General features: G+C 36.2%; 1 protein-coding gene across 1 annotated transcript; it reads right to left on the bottom strand.

Moving 5' to 3' along the window:
* Positions 1-579: 579 nt before the first annotated feature.
* Positions 580-18,325, bottom strand: POU1F1 (POU class 1 homeobox 1). The gene is made up of 6 exons (XM_030330440.2): positions 18,184-18,325; positions 15,725-15,874; positions 5,407-5,631; positions 2,852-3,016; positions 1,859-1,919; positions 580-925 (listed from the first exon to the last, which is right to left on the bottom strand). Exons 1-6 carry the CDS (start codon positions 18,323-18,325, stop codon positions 715-717), a joined length of 954 nt encoding a protein of 317 aa, XP_030186300.2. The 3' UTR covers positions 580-714.
* Positions 18,326-19,093: the final 768 nt, after the last annotated feature.

The raw sequence follows: 19,093 nt of genomic DNA, 5'->3' as shown, positions 1-19,093 counted from the left end.
GCTCGCGTGCCCACTACAAGCACTTTCCTAGGCACTGGACAAACAACAGTAAACAAGCCAGACATCATTCCTGCACTGTTGCAGCTTACAAAATCGTTTGGGTTCAGAATCCATAAAGCCTATTTTCTATAAATAAACATCAAAAAAGCTAAATCTTTGGGAAGAATAAAAAGATCAAAAGTGTCGCTTCTAATTAAGATTTATTCCTAAAAGCACTAATAAAATTCTAACGCACCTCCAGCTCTTAAGTGCAAACAATTTAGTTCAAACAAACTATTAGTGCTGATGGTAAACAGGACATTGGTCACAATTTTCTAATTGTATTTTCTATGGTGATATTCTTTATTTAGCATTATGACTGAAATATTAAAAAGCTAATAAACAGCCTTGGGAAAAGGAATCTTGAAAGACCCATGTGCGCACTCCATGTGTGCGTGTGTAGATAAAGAGGGAGTGAGAAATACTTTGAAAGAATTATTGTTTTATTCCTATTGGTATCTTTGGCTTAAAAATATACAGTTTGGCTTCTGAGAATATTTTAAAGAAAATAAGTCACCAATATTTAAATTGTACTAATTTTTTAAAGTAGAAAAGTGTCTGCAAAAGTTGTTGATATAAAATTTTTGAAGCCAACCAAATAACTAATTTCTATTTTTGTTGGGGAAGAGAAAGGAAAGAAAAACAGAAAAATTGGATGTTACACAATAGTAAATTTTATCTGCATTCAAGGTGCTCCTTAGAAATAGTAAATAAACTCTGATTCAGACTTGTTTTCACCCGTTTTTCTCTCTGCCTTCTATTGCAAAACCAAACTCTTACTACTTCTTTCTCAAGATTCAGTTCTTCAGCCATTCGCATGATCTCTTGAGAGGAAGGTTTATTCTGTTCTCCAAAGTGTCTCTCCAGAGCATCTTTAGCAGCGATACTAAGTAGGGAGGGGTATAGAGAAGGGTGAGATTAAGGTGTTTTAATGATGTTTTGGCAGATCAAAATTCAATAATGTTGAATTTCATAAATATCAACATGAAAATATTTAAAGACTCTGAAAACATTTCCAAAGCTTCAACAAAGATAAGTGGGTAGCCTGTAGAACATTTAGATGCTTGTGTTACACAGGGTACCGTAAGCAGAGTCACAGGAAGAAATAAGGGAATTTAGACTTTCTATGTTTATCCACCTTTGTGCCACTAGAGGGCACTGACTTCCTGAAAAGGAAATGAACACTTCTGTGGGCATTTCTAAATGTCCCTCAGAAATCATTTAAGTTATTTATAATAGGTGAGATGTTTAGCGAATAACTCATCGACCAAAACAAAATGTATATTTTAGCATTTTCTCTGTAATTTTCACACAAATTACCAAAAGATGAGCCAACAGTCTTTCTAGCTTGAAATGCAAGGAATCATGTTGGACTTTAAGAGACTGAAATACTGATTGCTACTTTTGCTATTTTTAATAACATAGATACCATATTGCCAGAGCAAGACATATCTGAAAGGACAGCAGAAATGAACACTTTGTATAAGTAATTAATTCTTGTTTTAGCCAAAAACTTGTGGAGTGAGTGTTCTTGAATCAACATACTTTTCCATCAAATGTTAAAAAATTACTAGCTCTAGGTTATTAAATTATACTTTTCCACCAATCTTGTTTTTTCAATGGACTCTATTCACCATGCATTTGTGTTATGTTGCACCTATATTATCCTCAAATACTCTTCCATATATATATATATATATATATATATATACACACACACACTATATATATATCTAGCTATATGAACATATACATAGATATACTATATATATGTATATATTCCATTTCCTCTATACCTTTTAATGTCTCAAAAGAATACCTTATAGTTGTTCTTCGCTTCCTTTTCCTTTCATTTGCTCCCACTTTTTCATTGTATAAAGCTGTAATGGGGAAAAGAGAAACAATTGCAAAAACAAAGTAGGTTTTAAAAAACTGTCAGATTTGAGTTTCAAGTTTTCTTTATAAAACAATGCAAAATAAAGTCTATACATTTTTGTTTTACAGTTTTGCATTCTGTGTTATTTTATAGTACAAGACCCAACACAAAAACGTTAAGGCAGAAATACTAACTCTGCAAAGACAAACGTCTATAAATGATGACCCTACCATAGTTTCCTTAGAACATTTTATTGAAATGCTCTCAAACTTTGCTCTTTATCCAGCTTTGATGGTAGTATGAGTAGGTAATTTTATTACATTAGCAATTGCTTACATACTTATTTGGAAGACTGGTGTGTACAAATTCTCTGCCTACGGTAATATTAGGTTATAAAAATTCCTGTACAATCACTATGGTATAGCACAGAGGCAAAAAATTTGGATGTGTTTAAAAAAAAAAAAAAAAAAAGTCATGTCACCACCTCATGCCTGTGCCACGTTATCTAGAACCCTGTTCTTCTACAGCTTATCTTCTCACTCGGTTTACCCTTCTCAGTAAACTTATTCCTATGCTTTCATTATCCTTCCTTTTTTTAGTATTATGAAACATTTTTTGTAATATGAAATTTATTGTCAAATTGGCTTCCATACAACACCCAGTGCTCATCCCAATAGGTGCCCTCCTCAATGCCCACCACCCACCCACCTCCCCTCCCTCCCACCCCCCATCAACCCTCCGCTCATTCTCCTTTTTAAGAGTCTCTTATGCTTTGGCTCCCTCCCTCTCTAACCTTTTTTTTTTTTCCTTCCCCTCCCCCATGGTCTTAAGTTTCTCAGGGTCCACATAAGAGTGAAAACATATGGTATCTGTCTTTCCCTACCATTGTTTCTAGGTTAAAACATCACACAGCCCTCAGAGATCTAACTTCAGTACCTCCGACTTGCTCTGCTTCCTCCAGCCATTTTGATAATATTGCTTTTAGTTTGCATGCATTTTTAAAGCTGAGCTGCAGGTTTTCAAATCGGCAGATAGTCGTTTGACTGAATTCTGAGCCATGCACAGCTGCCAGGGCTTCCCCAACATTGGTTTGGGTGTATCCTGTGAGAGGGCAATAAAGACCCATTAGCTCCAGCTGTTCAAGAAAGATTCACTTTGGTCTGTCTTTTGGTCTTTAACTATGAAGTATTTCTTTTAAGCATATGCATTGGCAATTTAGAACTGTTTAGTAAGTTCCATGTAGAATTGTCAAGTACTTCAAAAAATACTCTTAATTTTTTCTAGAAGGCAAAACAATTCAGACAGGAATGTCTGCCATTCACAGTACTTAGTGACATTGGATAGAGGTGTCAAACATTTTATAAGACACTAAAACATTTTTGCTGTCTTTATTAAATGTCTGATGATATATGCTAAAAAATACAGTGTATTAAATATGATGCATAAAATGTATGATATATCACAAATATTTTTATCTCAACTATAAAATTTTCAACTATATTGCTAAAGGGTACCAAGTAAAACTAAGAATTGTGTTTACTTTCCCTAAAAACATGTTTATTACAAGACCGTGATCACCCAGTATTTTACATGTATCTTCGAGGACATTTATTATATCATTTGGCAATGCTTCAGGCCAAAGATCCTCATCGATTGTCCCAAAACATTTTTAGAGTACAAGTTGATATCAACCATCAGCATTGAATTTGAAATATTAACAGCAATATAAATAGCTCATTGAAAATGGTTGTTGTAAAGATGCCTATTGCTGTGTTTATCATATATAGTCATTGCATATTAATTCAGGGCCTATAGCTATATATCTGTATGCATAAAATGGTTACATACAATGCCCATCAATAAATATTACAAAATTACCTGTGGTTCATTCCACAGGTGCGGAGGGCGGAACGATCATTTTCAATCCATTCAAAAGATACACTACTTCATGAATTTAAATCAAGGTTAATTTTTATAGTTATTTTATGTTAAAAAACACTATTGAATAGAAAGCGTGCAAAGGCTATCTACAGTTCACAGAGAAAGAATTCCAAATGACTATAAAACACATGAAGTACCGCTTTTCAATCTTCACTCAAATTTAAAATGAAAGTACTGTGAGGTACCACTTTGACCTATCTGATTTACCTGATTTGCAAAGACCCAAAAGATTAAACCACATTTTTCTTCAACAATTTTATTCTGTGTGCTGTCGGTCACTGTTCTAAGTGCCAAGGATATGCTTTTAAGGAAAAATAAAAATAAAAAATTCCTGCCTTCATAAAGATTATATTCTGAGCAGTTTGCCAAGAGACACTCGTGGTAAAATTTGGTACAACCTCTATACAGACCAATTTGACAACATCTATCAAAATTACAAATACACACACTTTAATTAAGAAATTGTGTTTTTAACACTTGTCCTGCATATAAATTTATGTAGGTACAAAATGGCATTTATGATGTGAATCATCATAGGATTTTTTAAAAATGAGTTTATTTTGAGAGAGAGACATAGTGTGGAAGCAGGGGAGGGGCAGAGAGAGAGAGAGAGAGAGAGAGAGAGAGAGAGAGAATCCCAAGTGGGCTCTGCACTGTCAGCATGGAGCCCAAAGTGGGGCTCAAACTCATGCACCGTGAGATTGTGACCGGAGTCAAAATCAAGAGTCAGATGCTCAACCGAATGAGCCACCCAGATGCCCCTGTAGGAGGACTGTTTAACAATGTAAGATTGGAGACGACCTGAATTTACCATCAATAGGGACTGATTAAATAATAAATTCATGTGACGGAATTTGATAGACCCACTAAAAAAACTATTAGGAAAGCTCTCTAAAATAAACAGTTAAATAAAAAATATCTGGGGGCACCTGAGTGGTTCAGTTGGTTGAGCATCTGACTCTTGATTTTGGTTTAGATCATGATCTCATGGTTTATAGGTTCGAGTTCCATGTCAGGCTCTGCTGATCGTGGAGCCTGCTCGGGATTCTCTGTCTCCCTCTTTGTCCAGCCCTCTTCTAAATAAATAAACATAGAAAATATTTTGAAAAAATCTATATTGAAAGGTCTGTATAGTTGCTTATATGTACATAAGGTATCTCTGGAAGGATGCAAAGAAACCTGATAAACAGGAAAGACAAACAGAAAGGATATATTTCACTTACGCCCTTTATGCCTTCGAATCATATGAATGACTTATCTATTCCTAAGTTCAAATAAAATAGAAAAACAAGTACTTCAAGACAAATTTTGAGGTAGGTAAGTGGGAAAAATAGCATTAATTTAAAAACCTATGTATTTAGGATATTAAGAATTAACAAGGAGATAAAGGTTTTTGTAGGATTTCCATAATTGGAGTAACTTATATCCACAGCAGAGATGTAGAATGAGAACTGTCTTAGACTTCTGAGTAGAGTATAAGAGACTGAACAGTAATATAGTAAGGATTTGCAGACTAAGGTGTATGCCTGTTACTCTTAAAAAGTGCATACCTAACTTAATTCTTCTCACTTTAAATTCATTGGCAAACTTCTCAAGTTCTCGGATTTCCGGAGAATCCATGTCTATTGGCTCTTCAATCAATTTACTTTTCCGCCTGAGTTCCTGCTTGAAATCAGTGACGGTGGGGTCTTCTGACAGAAGAGGCTGGTGCATGGGAGGAAAGCCATGACTCAAGGTGTGGTCAGGAAACTTGTAAAGACAAGGGGTTAAGCTACCTGTGAATAAACAAAGAGAGGAAAGGAAAGGGATTTGTAATTGTCCGCCATTTCTATACAAGCAAAAGTTTTGCACCTTTGAAACCATTATTTCCCTACAGCTGTCAAAATTAAAAAAAGATTTTTTTTTTCATATTTATTTGAGAAAGAGAGAGAGGGGGAGGAGCAGAGAGAGAGAGAGGGAGACAGGGAATCCCAACCACCTCCATGCTGTCAGCCCAGAGGCCAACATAGGGCTTGATCTCAGAAACTGTGAGATCATGACCTGAGCGGAAATTGAGTTGGATGCTTAACTGACTGAGCCAACCAGGTGCCCCTAACTGTCACAGTTCTAAAAGGTTAAGTAACATTCAGCCTTCTAAAATAGCAGTCAGAGTAGCTTAGTAAAAACGATGCTTCTTTTCCACCTTCCCCAGAGCAGCAAAAACAAAAATAATGCCAAAGGAAAAAAGCAGGGAATTGCAAATAATTAAAATAGAAATAAGCAAATACTCTCAGAAGTATGTTTCCCATTATTTCATTTTTCTCTTAAAAGACACCTGTTCCTGTGAATCTGAGGTTCAACTAAAACTGGAATGTAGATTTCAATCTCTGTTATTTTAATTCATTATGCAAATAATCTGTGATGTTTATTATAAACAAGGCATATGCTTAAAGTGCTGTGCTGGGAAGTTTTCTTAGTATTAGAAAATTAATTTTACAATATTAAGAAGCTCCCCTGTTTTATCAGTCAATGCTTAATTTCAAGGGAAAATAATCGTGTCTTTTTTTTTTAATTTAACAAAGGCAGGTGAAAAGAAAATAATGAGAACATGAAATACATTAATATGGTTAAATAGATTCAAGGAGTGAAAGGAAAAAAGGTAATTTTTAAAGTTCTATTAAAAGGCAGCATCAAGATTTCTTGAAAAGTATACAATATAATGGAATCATTTCTTGATTATTATTGAAGGAGCAAAACTAATGACAAGGAAGGGTGCAATTCTAGATATGATAGGCAATCGCCCATAAATGATGAAGCATTAGATCAACTGATTGAGCTAAATAATAAATCACAAAAACACTAAAAGATGTGATTTTTTAAAAACTTCTTCCAGATCTCATTCTGTACTAGGAAAGGAGAGTCACTCTCAGTTGGGGAGCATGGGTGGATGACAGGACAACATCAGCCAAATTTCAACACATTTTATTTCTGTTTTCCTCATCAATACATTGTTTTTATTGGTAGATATTTCACTTCAATTTATAGTTAATGACACTTGTATAAGCAAGACATTTTATACAAATAAAATACTTGGTAATTTATCATTTTTCTTATGAGTATAAATAAATATTTAAGCTAAAAATAAATTACTATAGAATGTATGCAATAATCATTCTTGGAAACACTGAAAAAATATATCAAGTTTATGCTACCTATTATTTTTCTATAAATACATTCACAAATCAAAGACATGAGTAATAATGTAATTTTCTAGAATATATAAATCTTATATTAATATATCAATATGTAATAACCAAAGAATAGTGTAAGTCAGCAAATGATCAACTTGCATTATTTATATGACAATATGTAATTATAAAGTGTGCCCCTTTCCATAGACTATGTCCTTTTTGGGAGCAAAGTAATATACAAGTGAGGAGTTAAACAAAAATAGCATAAAATAAATTTAGCTGCTGTGAAATATATTTGAAAGAAACTATTCCTGTCTAAAAAAATTCATGCTTCTTTTACAAACCCAAATTACCCAGTTTTACTTTTTAAAGTCAGTTAATTGTCCACTCTATGCTTTAGTGGGTGGTATATTGATCAGACAAGATAAAATTTTCAAAAGCAGTTCTATCAATTTTTAAAATGTTTATTAATTTTTTTTTAATGTTTATTTATTTTTTTTTTAATTTTTTTTTTCAACGTTTATTTATTTTTGGGACAGAGAGAGACAGAGCATGAACGGGGGAGGGGCAGAGAGAGAGGGAGACACAGAATCGGAAACAGGCTCCAGGCTCTGAGCCATCAGCCCAGAGCCTGACGCGGGGCTCGAACTCACGGACCGCGAGATCGTGACCTGGCTGAAGTCGGACGCTTAACCGACTGCGCCACCCAGGCGCCCCTTTAATGTTTATTTTTGAGAGAGAGAAAGAGACAGAGAGTGAGTGGTGGAGGGGCAGAGAGCTAGGGAGACACAGAATCTGAAGCAGCCTCCAGGCTCTGAGCGGTCAGAGGTCGATGTGGGGCTTTAACTCATGAACCATGAGATTATGACCTGAGCCGAAGTCGGACACTCAACTGACTGAGCCACCCAGGTGTCCCAATGTTTACTAATTTCTATTAGCTTTGCATTTCTGCTAGTTGAAGTAAAAGAAATTACATAAAAGGAAACCGATCACGTTTATTTTAGGATTTGCTTAATATTTATCTCAAGACTTTGCTTCCACTTAGGCTTTAAGAGTTGGTACTCAGATATATGAAAACAATCTTCACTTTTTGTATCATTCAGAAACACCAAATGTCACTCAAGACACTTAATGATGAAGTACTATGAGAAAGAGTAAAAGCAGCGAGAAAAAAATAAGCTGCTGAGGTTTTTTCTCTACCTTACTATTTTATTATTTTTTGTATTGAAGTATATTTGACACTCAATGTTACGTTGGTTCAGGTATACGCCATAGTGATTGGACGACTCTGTGTTTGCTGTGCTTGCTCTAAGTATAGCTACTGCCATCTGTCACCAGATGATGCTGTTACAATATCATTGACCACAGGGGCACCTGGGTGGCTCAGTCGGTTGAGCGTCCGAATTCGGCTCAGGTCATGATCTCACGGTCCGTGAGTTCGAGCCCCACGTCGGGCTCTGTGCTGACAGCTCAGAGCCTGGAGCCTGCTTCAGATTCTGTGTCTCCCTCTCTCTCTGACCCTCCCCTGTTCATGCTGTCTCAAAAATAAACATTAAAAAAAATTTTAAGCAATATCATTGACCACATTCCTTGTGCTCTACCTTTCATCCCTGTGGCTTACTCATTCCATACCTGGAAGCCTGTATCTCCTACTCCCCCTCACCCATTTTGCCCATGTCTCTCCCTTTTTCCTTTGGCAACCATCAGTTTTTTCTTTGTATTTATGGGTCTGTTTCTGCTTTGTTTGTTCATTTGTTTTTTTAGATTCCACATATAAGTAAACTCATTTGGTATTTGTCTTTCTCTGACTTATTTCACTTAGCATAATACTCTCTAGCTCCATCCGTGACAAATGGACATCTCATTCTTTAAGGCAGAGTAATATCCCACTGTGTATGTATATGTGCCGTCTGCTGTGTGATTTTACACATTTAATGTATTTTAAAGCACTTCAGGTAACTCATTTTACCTAAGTCAAATTTTTATTGTCCATAAATAATTTGTTACATATCTTTTATATGCTATGCCATAAGGTCTGAATTTATTAGCCTTTGTGGTCATCGTTTTTGATTTTTCTTGCTGACCATAGTCACACACTGCTACAAATCTACGTGATACTTTGTGCTGTGTCCATTTCACACTTGTCATCTTGTCTTTATATAAGTGAAATAGAAACAAATTTTATTCACAATTTAAAACTTAGAAAATTTAAGTAAAAGGAAGTTAAACAACCTCCATTGGATGCTACAATGAATCAACTATACAGCTAAAACCAGATCTAAAGTCCAATGAGCACTGTAATAAACCACACTGAAATAATCACCTCATTCAATTTTTAGGCAATCTGTACTCAGGTAAGCCAAATGTACTTTCCTTTAAAGACATCTGCAGTTTAAATATATTTGGCTACATTAAACATATACTTTCAGACGAAAATATTATAGTTTATTAAAATATTAGAAGAGAGCCACCTCTATTTCTGGAAAATTATAGAGGTAGTTTATACATTATAAATACCCTGGAAAGGGGTGCCTGGGTGGCTGAGTCCCTTAAGCATCTGACTCTTGATTTCGGCTCACGTCATGATCTCACAGTCCATGAGTTTGAGCCCTGCATCTGACAGTTCAGACCCTGCTTGGGATTCTCTCTCTGCCTCTCCCCTGCGTTGTCTCTCACCCTGTCTCTCAAAATAAATAAATAAGCTTAAAAAAATACTCTGGGGAAATCAACATTTAAAATATAAATTTGAACGTGAGTCCATGAAAAGTACACAGGAGATACTATGTTCAAAGGTTTGGCATCCAGAGCAAAGGAAAACACAATGTGTGATATGTTTGCATTTTTCATTAAGTGAATATATCCACAGTTATCTGCACAGACACATTTCTCCTGAATTAACTTTAAACAGAAATTCATGACAGTCATAAGCGAAGGCAAAGTGCTGTGTGTCTCATATGATCCTACATTTGGGGGAGAGTGGACAGTGACTGGTAGGGTATGCATGGAAAGATATTAAATCTTTCTGAAGCACTGATTAAAAACAAAAACAAAAACGGGGCACCTGGGTGGCTCAGTTGGTTAAGCATCCGACTTTGGCTCAGGTCATGATCTCACGGTTCGTGGTTTCGGGCCCGTGTGAAGCTCTGTGCTGACAGCTCAGAGCCTGGAGCCTGCTTCGGATTTTGTCTCCTCTCTCTCTGCCCCTCCCCTGCTCATGCTCTGTCTCTCTCAAAAGTAAATAAATGTTAAAAAAAGAGATGTCATAAAAAATTTTAAAAAATGGGAAGAAAATAAAAGAAGCAATGAATCCTCTGTAGCCAGAGTCTCATAAACAATTTCCAAAACACGGATAAAGCAGTGTGAGCCTAGAAAAGCACACAGCTAAACCTCTTGGAAGTGTTTGCACCTTCTTTACAGTCTGAAGTATATTTTCATGTTGTAGATTAATCCACCCAAACCTTTCTTTTATTTGTGTTGAGAGAGGGAGAGAGCACGAGCAGGGAAGGGGAGGAGAGGGAAGGAGAGAGAGAATCTTGTACCATCAGTGCTCAGTCAGATGTGGGGCTTGAACTCACAAACTGTGAGAGATCAAGACCTGAGCAGAATGCTTAATGGACAGAGCCACCCAGGTGCTCCTCACAAAAGCTTTCCTAAATTGCTGGGTCATATATTTCCATGTGGCGGACGTGGGAGAAGAAAAGAGGTAAATCTTTTAAAGCTAGCAATGGGGAGGCCGAGGTGGCTGGTTCAACACACTATGGCATGGGGCGAATTGCTCTTCTGGAGCACGTGGCTCTGGATGCTGACAATGTCTCTGAGGGTCCGGACTTGAAGCCTTACAAGAACACACAGGGGAACCAGAGGGACACAGTAAAATTCACCATTTTGCTGGAGACATGCAAAGGAATGTGTATTTCAATGTTTCCATTTATTTATTTGTTTGTTTGTTTGTTTGTTTTTCTTCACACCTGACCAAGTGAGGCAAACCAGAAGTGTGAATTGTGATCTTTTCTATGCACGGGGAAAATCTTATCCATATACAGCAGGGATCCTCTGCATGGTTTTGTAATTTATTTGGAACACAGCCATGCCCATTTGTTTCCACGTGGCCTGGGAATGCTTTCCTGCTACAGTGATCAAATTGAGTAGTTGAGAGACTAAGAAAACTTAGGGAAAATGCCTCATGTTACTGCTACGAAACAGTTTTTTCTGATTCAGAGGTTAAAAAACAAACAAACAAACAAAAACCCCAAACCTTCAGAATTACTTCCTCCCTCAGAGTCAACACCACCAGAACAAGTTAGGGAGAAATAAAATAAAAAAGGAGAAGTAGAAAAAAGGAGGAGAAAGAAGGAAGAAGAGAAAGGAAGAGGAAGGAAGGAGTGGGGGAGGAACAAGGAACTGCAGAGGGGGAGACAAAGGAGGAGAAGAGGAAAGAAAACAACTTCAGAATGAGAGCTGGGCTCCAAAGTTGACTATTTCTCTATGTCAACCATCAAACTGATTTCTGTTGTCTATTGCATACGAGCAGTTAGGGCATTTTCGGTCATAATTATCTTTTCTTATTCACTTATTATTAAAAAGAAACAAAACAAAACAATGCGGGTGCCTGGATGGTTCAGTCAGTTACGCTTCCAACTTCAGCTCAGGTCATAATCTCACAGTTCGTGGGTTCTAGCCCCGTGTCAGGCTTTGTGCTGACAGCTCAGAGCCTGGAGCCTGCTTTGGATTCTGCATCTCCCTCTCTCTCTGCCCCTCCCCCATTTTCTTTCTTTCTCAAAAATAAACTTAAAAAAAAATTCATCTTTCCAAACCTCAGCTATTTTACTTTTCTCTTGAAATTAATTTTTTTAAATGTTTTATTTATTTTTGAGACAGGGAGAGACAGAGCATGAACAGGGGAGGGTCAGAGAGAGGGAGACACAGAATCTGAAACAGGCTCCAGGCTCCGAGCTGTCGGCACAGAGCCCGACGCGGGGCTCGAACTCACGAACTGTGAGATCATGACCTGAGCCGAAGTCAGACGCCCAACCGACTGAGCCACCCGGGAGCCCCCCTCTTGAAATTAATTTTTAAATGAGGACTCTCATACCTCATTTTGGCTTGGCCATTATATAATATGACCTTGCTGTGTTTAACACACATTACTGTGCTGCTGATTTGCTCAGTTTCCCCAGGATGGTGGGCAGAGCGGACAGCCCACTGAGCGTGTTGCCTAGTTTTCACCCCCCCTTCAGAAACTGGAGAAGAGAAACAATCTCAAATACTCAAGAATTAGCATTTGAGGTCTTTTTGTTGTTCTTTTGTGTTGTGTTGTGTTCATCTAGAAGAGACTTTGAAGAGCTTTTTTTAAATTTTTTAAATTGACATTGAAAATTTTTTTAATTTTAAATAGAGTAGGGGAGAGGGGCAGAGGAAGAGAGAGAGAATCTTAAGCAGGCTCCTTGCTCATGCGGAATCCCACATAGGGCTCAATCCCTTGATTCTGGGATCATGACCGGAGCCAAAGTCAAGAGTTGGACGCTCAACCTACTGAGCCACCAGCCTCCCCTTAAAGAGCAATTTTAATTCACTGTTTCCTGTTATCCATGTTGTAGGCTGTTGAATAATCTAAATTCTCAGGGATGAAGGGACAGAAGAAGGCATTTAGCTGCAACAGTATCTAAAGAGAAGATCATGGGAAAGCCAGGTCAAGTTGGTACAAATTTGCCACAATTCAACCTCAATAAAGTTGTAGCTCTCACCACAACTCAGATAGGAAGAGATTGAAACTCAGAGAGGCTAAGTGACTTGAACAGGTTTGTAATTAGTTCATGGTGTGGCTAATTCATCGTTCCCAATGAATCTTTCTCTTTGGTGTGCCCACATATGGATAAGGCATGGTGGATTCATTTCATAATTTAAAAAAATCCTCCCTACTAACCTTAACAAATATTAGCTATAGCTCTTCCCTTCCAGTGGGTTATTAATTTAACAAAACATTCAAACTAAATGTAAGCATCAGAGTACGGGTATAAGAGTACCACAGTAAAATAAAGCAATTTCACATCCTTTGAAATATATGTCTTTCTCTAGATTCCTTTCATATCGCATACATGACAATAAAACTGTCTTTATTGTAGATAATAAGACGCTTCTGCAGAGTGTGGGCAAGTGGCTGATTTGATGAATGCTCTGAGGCTTCTCAGAAAATTCCAATGACATAGCCAGGTTTCTCTGGTGTATTTTATATCTCTGCGCTCTTATTTTTGAATTCCTGCGTTTTATAACTCAATTTGTGTAGCTTCTCTGGGGATAAAGACAGAAGAGTTCGGATTCTCTGGGGTTTAATCTATGATGCAAAAACCAATACTAAATATATGTCAAAATAATGACATTCCAATAATAAAGCATATCACTCTCAAAAGATATTCAAATATAATCTCGATGCTTGCCACGGTGAGTTTTTCTTTCGGTGACTAAATATAAATAACTTTTAAGACTCTAGCGATACATTCAAGTCTTAGCATGACCATGTTGCTGTTCATGTCACTAACACAGGCTTTGGATAATTTTAAAGGGCTTTTCTGGAAGCTCTCCTTTTCAACTGCAGTGAGGAAGAGGGTTTGCTGAGTGCCTGCTGAGGGGGCTTGTCAGTAACAGCCCCTGCTGCCTGTGGACTCTCATTGTGAGCCTGGGCCTGGAAACTAGAAACGGGTTAGAATTCTCAGGCCAGCTGCAAACCCACTAGGGCAGTAGCCTCAAGGGGTAGGGAGGTGGTAGCAAAAACCATCTCAGTGTTTGGTCTGTGGTGAACCTCTATCCTGTGCCACCTGTTGCTAGTTTTGAAGGCACCTCAAGTTGGACCTGGCTTTGTGGTCAGCAAGTCTGCTCCTCCAAGAGACAGTCGCGTACAGCCATGTGCTGGTCACATCTGGTCTTCAAGATCCCAATGTGGTGTGGGCCATGCAGAGCATTCTGCCTACACCTCTAGTGGCTCAATGCACATTCTACTATGTTTATAATGAGAGTAGCTTATCATCAACGAGGGCTGTTCTCATTAACCATGAATACTGACTAACTACTAAATATATGAATCATAAATAATCAGTCTTCCAAGGGGAAAAATATGGCCGTCCCCATTTTATAATTACTAAAAAAAGATACTAGGACTTACAGGTCTTCATTAGTCTTCATCTTACCATAAAGGTGAGGATACGAGTTTATGTAGAATGCTCATTGATGGAATGTAAGTGGAGAACATTGTTTCTGGAATAGCTTTAAGTTTTAATGTTTTATTTAGTCTCAACATGAAAAAAATTGGAGAAATTAAGTGTTGAACTAAAATACTTGTTAAATTTTATTTCAAATTTATAGTTGTAAATCCATGGGTTCCCCCCACCCCATCACTTATTAGGGCTGATAACAAGACACAGCAGTTAGAAAAGATTTCCTCAAGAGTGCTTGGGTGGCTCGGTCAGTTAAGTGTCTGACTCTTGATTTCTGCTTAGATCATGATCTCACATTTCCTGAGATCAAGCTCCACATGGGGCTCGAGCTGACAGCATGGAGCCTGCTTGGGATTCTCTCTCTTCCTATCAAAATAAATAAACTTAAAAAAAAGAAAAGATTTCCTTAATATAGGATTCATTTATCTAAAGCTTCTCCCTCAGTATCACACATACTCTCTCTCTTATTTTCTCACATAGAACCTCAGTAGTTTGTTGTCACCCATAAGGTTTCTCTCCCTGTAGTAACCAATATAAAAGGTCAAAGAATACCCAAAAAATATGTATACAAAATTGTGTACTTTATTAAACCCTTAAAATCTTTTGTCTGGCCATATCTTAAAATTAAGTCATAAGGTTTGTTATGAATAGATTAGGTCAGATTTTCCTCTTAAGAAATGTGTTATCAGTGCTTTCATACAAGCATCAATAAATAATTAACCTTGATCTAGTGATGCTTTTTTGTCCAGAGGAAAAACAAAAGTAACTTCAACTATTTCAATCTCATTTAAGACTAACAACAACTCAGAGCTGCCACAGCTTTAAACAACTATCACTAAAGCCGCTACGATTCACTCTTAGCTTTCAATGTCTTATTTACCTTCACGGGCCAAATGTCCAGAAGAAATACAGCAATGAGGGAGATGTTGTAGAAGTCTGTGCTGTCTGCTTTGGTAGCCACATGAGTTTATTAACACTTGAAATGTGGCTACTGCAACCGAACAACTAAATTTTAAATTTGACCTTATTTTAGCTAGTTTATGTTTAAACTTAAATAAGCACGAGAGGCTAGTCACAACCATATTATAACTGGTGACATAAGTAACATCAATAACATCAAGTGACAATCTGCAGTTTGGCAGTAATGAATTAGAGTAAAATTCATACAAAGCAAACAAAAGAGTTAAGCACAGAAGTTCAGGGTTATGTAGAATAAGGGCAATCAGGTGTAACCATTATGATCTCTGAAGGTATCACATATTAGGGAACATTTCAGTAAGTAGTGGTTTACCAGCAATTTCCAAGGTTAAGCGATAAGAATTTCATGACACATTCTGCTAAAGGTTCCCTCAGACCCTCCTGAAGCCAAGACTACGCTGTATGTTAACTAAGTTGAGAATAAAAATTAATAAATAAGATTCTCTCAGACCCAAGAAATCCATCTTAGTGTCCCCAGACTCAACCTCACATATGCAGACAATTTTTCTTACCTGCCATCACTCCATAGGTCGATGGCTGGTTTCCATAATGACAGGAAGGAACAGAATAATGAAGTCCTGTTGCTGTGTTTCCCAACGATGTCACCAGGAAATATGCACACAAACATTTAGGAGTTTGGATCAAAGACAAAATAGACGGGACTGGTAAGAAAATGTATGAGGATTCAAGACACAGTCATTTCATTGCAAAAAGACACATTTATGGGATTCTTAAAGTTATATGGCAATAATTTGTTTTCACTTGGGGGAAATTCTCTGCCGAGGAGGCTAAAAGCAGAAATCAAATTTTGTCTTAGGTAACCAGATCATAAATTATCAATGTGGATAACAATCTTTAATTATGTTGTGCTCTATGAGGGGTAACTGACTGGTTTGGACATTGGCCAATTGGGAGTTGCAGAATTCTTGTAGGTTCCATCTCATATACACATTACAATAAACTGGAGGAATAATCTCGTAAAATTCTTGTATAATATGGTTGTATATAGTGGTCTTTCTCTAGAAGAATGGATACATAAACCAACTCTTGAACAGTCATTATCTCTATTCTCCTAACAATTTCTTCCATCAAAGAGAAAATGGCCAAGCAACTGGTCTCTATTTGGATACAATCATAAAAACCCCACTAAATGCAGATGTTGATGAAAAATCCTTGACAGTGGATGATGTCTTTATGTTGATGTTGAAATCAAGAAGTTTTCTGGATGCCCACAATCAATGCAAAAATTCTACTAATAAAGCTGGTCAAAAAAAATTGTTGAGTGACTTGAGATCTATAAAGTTTGAAAGCAGTATATAAATATTACCTCATTCATAGTTTTACTTGTCTTGTGGAATCAATGTGTATTATGAAAATAAATTTGAATTGCTAAACTTTAATCAAGCTTTAAGCATGAGTCACCAAGTTGACTAAAAGTATGGGTATTGACAATAAAACCACTCCTTATGTATTTCCTCATTTTTCCTTCATATCCTGAACATAGTGATAGGTTTGCATAAATATGATTATAAATTCTTGAATAAATGTAAGATATTATTAAGTATAGAATTAGAATCCTTTGAAAATTCTGAGATACAATCTAGTGATTAGAGATATGAGGTCACTTCAGAAAGCAACATTTTCTCTTACTATTGATAAATCTTCAAATTTTCATTTTAAAATTGACATGCAGAAAGAACTGAAGTAATTTTACATTATAATATTTTATATTATAATGATCAAATATAAAAATCTCACTATGCAATCCAAAATTAAACAAACATGAAACCCATGTTATATCCAATGCTCTTTTCATTATAGGCATTATTTCTACTTCCTTACCTAGTATATTATAATTTGATCTGATGGAAAAATTATAAAATCAAATGCTATAATCATGTATTTAAATATTATTTAAATATATACTTAGAATAGATCTATTATTTAAAATATACAATTAACTGTGATAACTGCTTACATTTAATTATAGCACATATTTTTGGTTAAAATACTTTATTATATTTTCCAAAAAATATGTTTGGGAGACTTCCATTATTGCCTTTTTATTTAAATTACGAGAATCTTTGGTAGATGAAAAAAAAAAACCCCTCTACATTAATAATTTTACCACAATCCAGATACATACTCTCTAGATTTAAAAAAAAATTCAGCTGCAGATTAATCCCAAACTTACTTATGAAAGAAATTTACTTAATTCAAAACTTTGTCCGCTTATAAATCTACTTTAAAAACTTTGTTACTGCATAAAGAAAGGGTGCATTAGCAACACATACCTATTTGTATTTGAGACAATATATTCAAATTTTCAAGTTTAATTTTTACATAAGAAAGTTCTGTAAGAAAATATTAAAATTTCGTTAGAGGTTGAAGTCTCTTCAGAACTCAGTTTTGAGAGATTTTAACTCAGTTTTATGGGTTCTAAATGTTACATGTGTCTTCTAGTTTTGATTTTTGAATTTTGAATCATGCTAAAAATATGTTTGTTAAAATCATTTAATTATTTTATTCTTTGAAATCCATAGTTTTTGGTATTGGAAATCATTCAGTTGTGTTTACTGTGAGGTATATGGCTGTTTTTGGACATGGTAAAACCAAATACATCTTTAAGATAAAGAAGTAACACCTTTTAAACACTATTTAGGCTATTGCTTTAGTTTGCTCTTGATCCATAAATGCTTACATAAAAATGCTTTTTGGATTAAAAACACCCAGACTCACTGTTATGTAGAAAATCCTCTTTATAATAAAACCAGCAATTGAAATTACAACGCTTACTAATAGTTCTTTAACAATTTCTTAGGTACTTTGGCTTTTTAAATGTACTTAATATTTAACTTAAATTAAAGGAGAAAATAAAAGAAGCGAGGAGATTCTAAGCTAACAAGATCCAAAGGATCCATCCTGAAATCTTTAGGCCAGGCCACACGGAGACCCGGATGGGAGTCAGTACCTGTAGACATCACATTGGTGGCGTGGTTGGAGACCGGGAGGCACTCGGCAGCGCTGTGATGCATTATCAGAGGCAGAGTTGCAGAAGACTCGGAATTCAGAGGTATAAAGGTATCAGCCGAAGTAAAAGGTTGGCAACTCATTCCCACAAGAGAGTAGAAAAAGGAGGAGAACTGCTGCTCCCCAAATCAGAGTTTGATTATATTACTGTTTCAAAGGGCCGTTTCAAATCTCACTACCTGCATATATACATCAGGAAGGCTCTGAAGCAACCAGGAGGGCGCGTGCTGGTATTTATACTGCAGGGAAATCCCTTTCTACATGTTAATCGTCTTTTTCCCAGGGGTATTGCTTTATCAATCTGAACCATCTTCCTCCTCACCCACACATAATCCGTACCCAAGAGGGAACCTGGTTCTGGGGTATAGATGGACGGAAAGGGAGAAATCTGAAACTTTGACAACTTCAGTAATTCAGACATTTTAGAAAAGAATCAAGAACTTCAAAAATAAGTGTCCCTCAAAGAAATAATCCTAAAGTGAATTGAAAAATACTAGGTGTCTTTTTGCTACTAATACAGTAACAAATGTTTATATGTGAGAGGTTTTTTTTTTTGATGACTTCTCACTAGATCTTGAAAATAAAACATACAAAATTTTAAGAAACTATAAATATTAAATGTTTAAATCAAAAGGTCTAGAGAAAACTAATGAATATATTGCCAACTACTGATTCAGACTCAACAATGCAATTTTGAAAAACTATGAAAACCATGCTGGGGATACTGTAGCAAACATAAGTAACCTGAGAGCCATAGATATTACTGACATAAGCGATGGCCATACTTCATAAGAATTTTTTTGAAATTTTGTATTATGGAATGTTTCAAGGTAACTTGGAATTGGTTGTTT

The sequence above is a fragment of the Lynx canadensis genome, chromosome C2 (genome assembly GCF_007474595.2).
Source record: "Lynx canadensis isolate LIC74 chromosome C2, mLynCan4.pri.v2, whole genome shotgun sequence".
NCBI classification, from domain to species: Eukaryota; Metazoa; Chordata; class Mammalia; order Carnivora; family Felidae; genus Lynx; species Lynx canadensis.
The sequence above is the reverse complement of the archived record's forward strand: the minus strand, read 5'-3'. Positions and strand labels throughout refer to the sequence as shown.

Excerpts from the sequence above, each read along its gene's own strand:
- POU1F1 (XM_030330440.2), bottom strand. The coding sequence starts at position 18,325 with ATGAGTTGCCAACCTTTTACTTCGGCTGATACCTTTATACCTCTGAAT. Across the intron at positions 5,632-15,724 it reads GACCTATGGAGTGATGGCAG|GTAGCTTAACCCCTTGTCTT; the intron begins GTAAGAAAAATT and ends GTTTATTCACAG. Across the intron at positions 926-1,858 it reads AAGCGAAGAACAACTATAAG|TATCGCTGCTAAAGATGCTC; the intron begins GTATTCTTTTGA and ends CTCCCTACTTAG.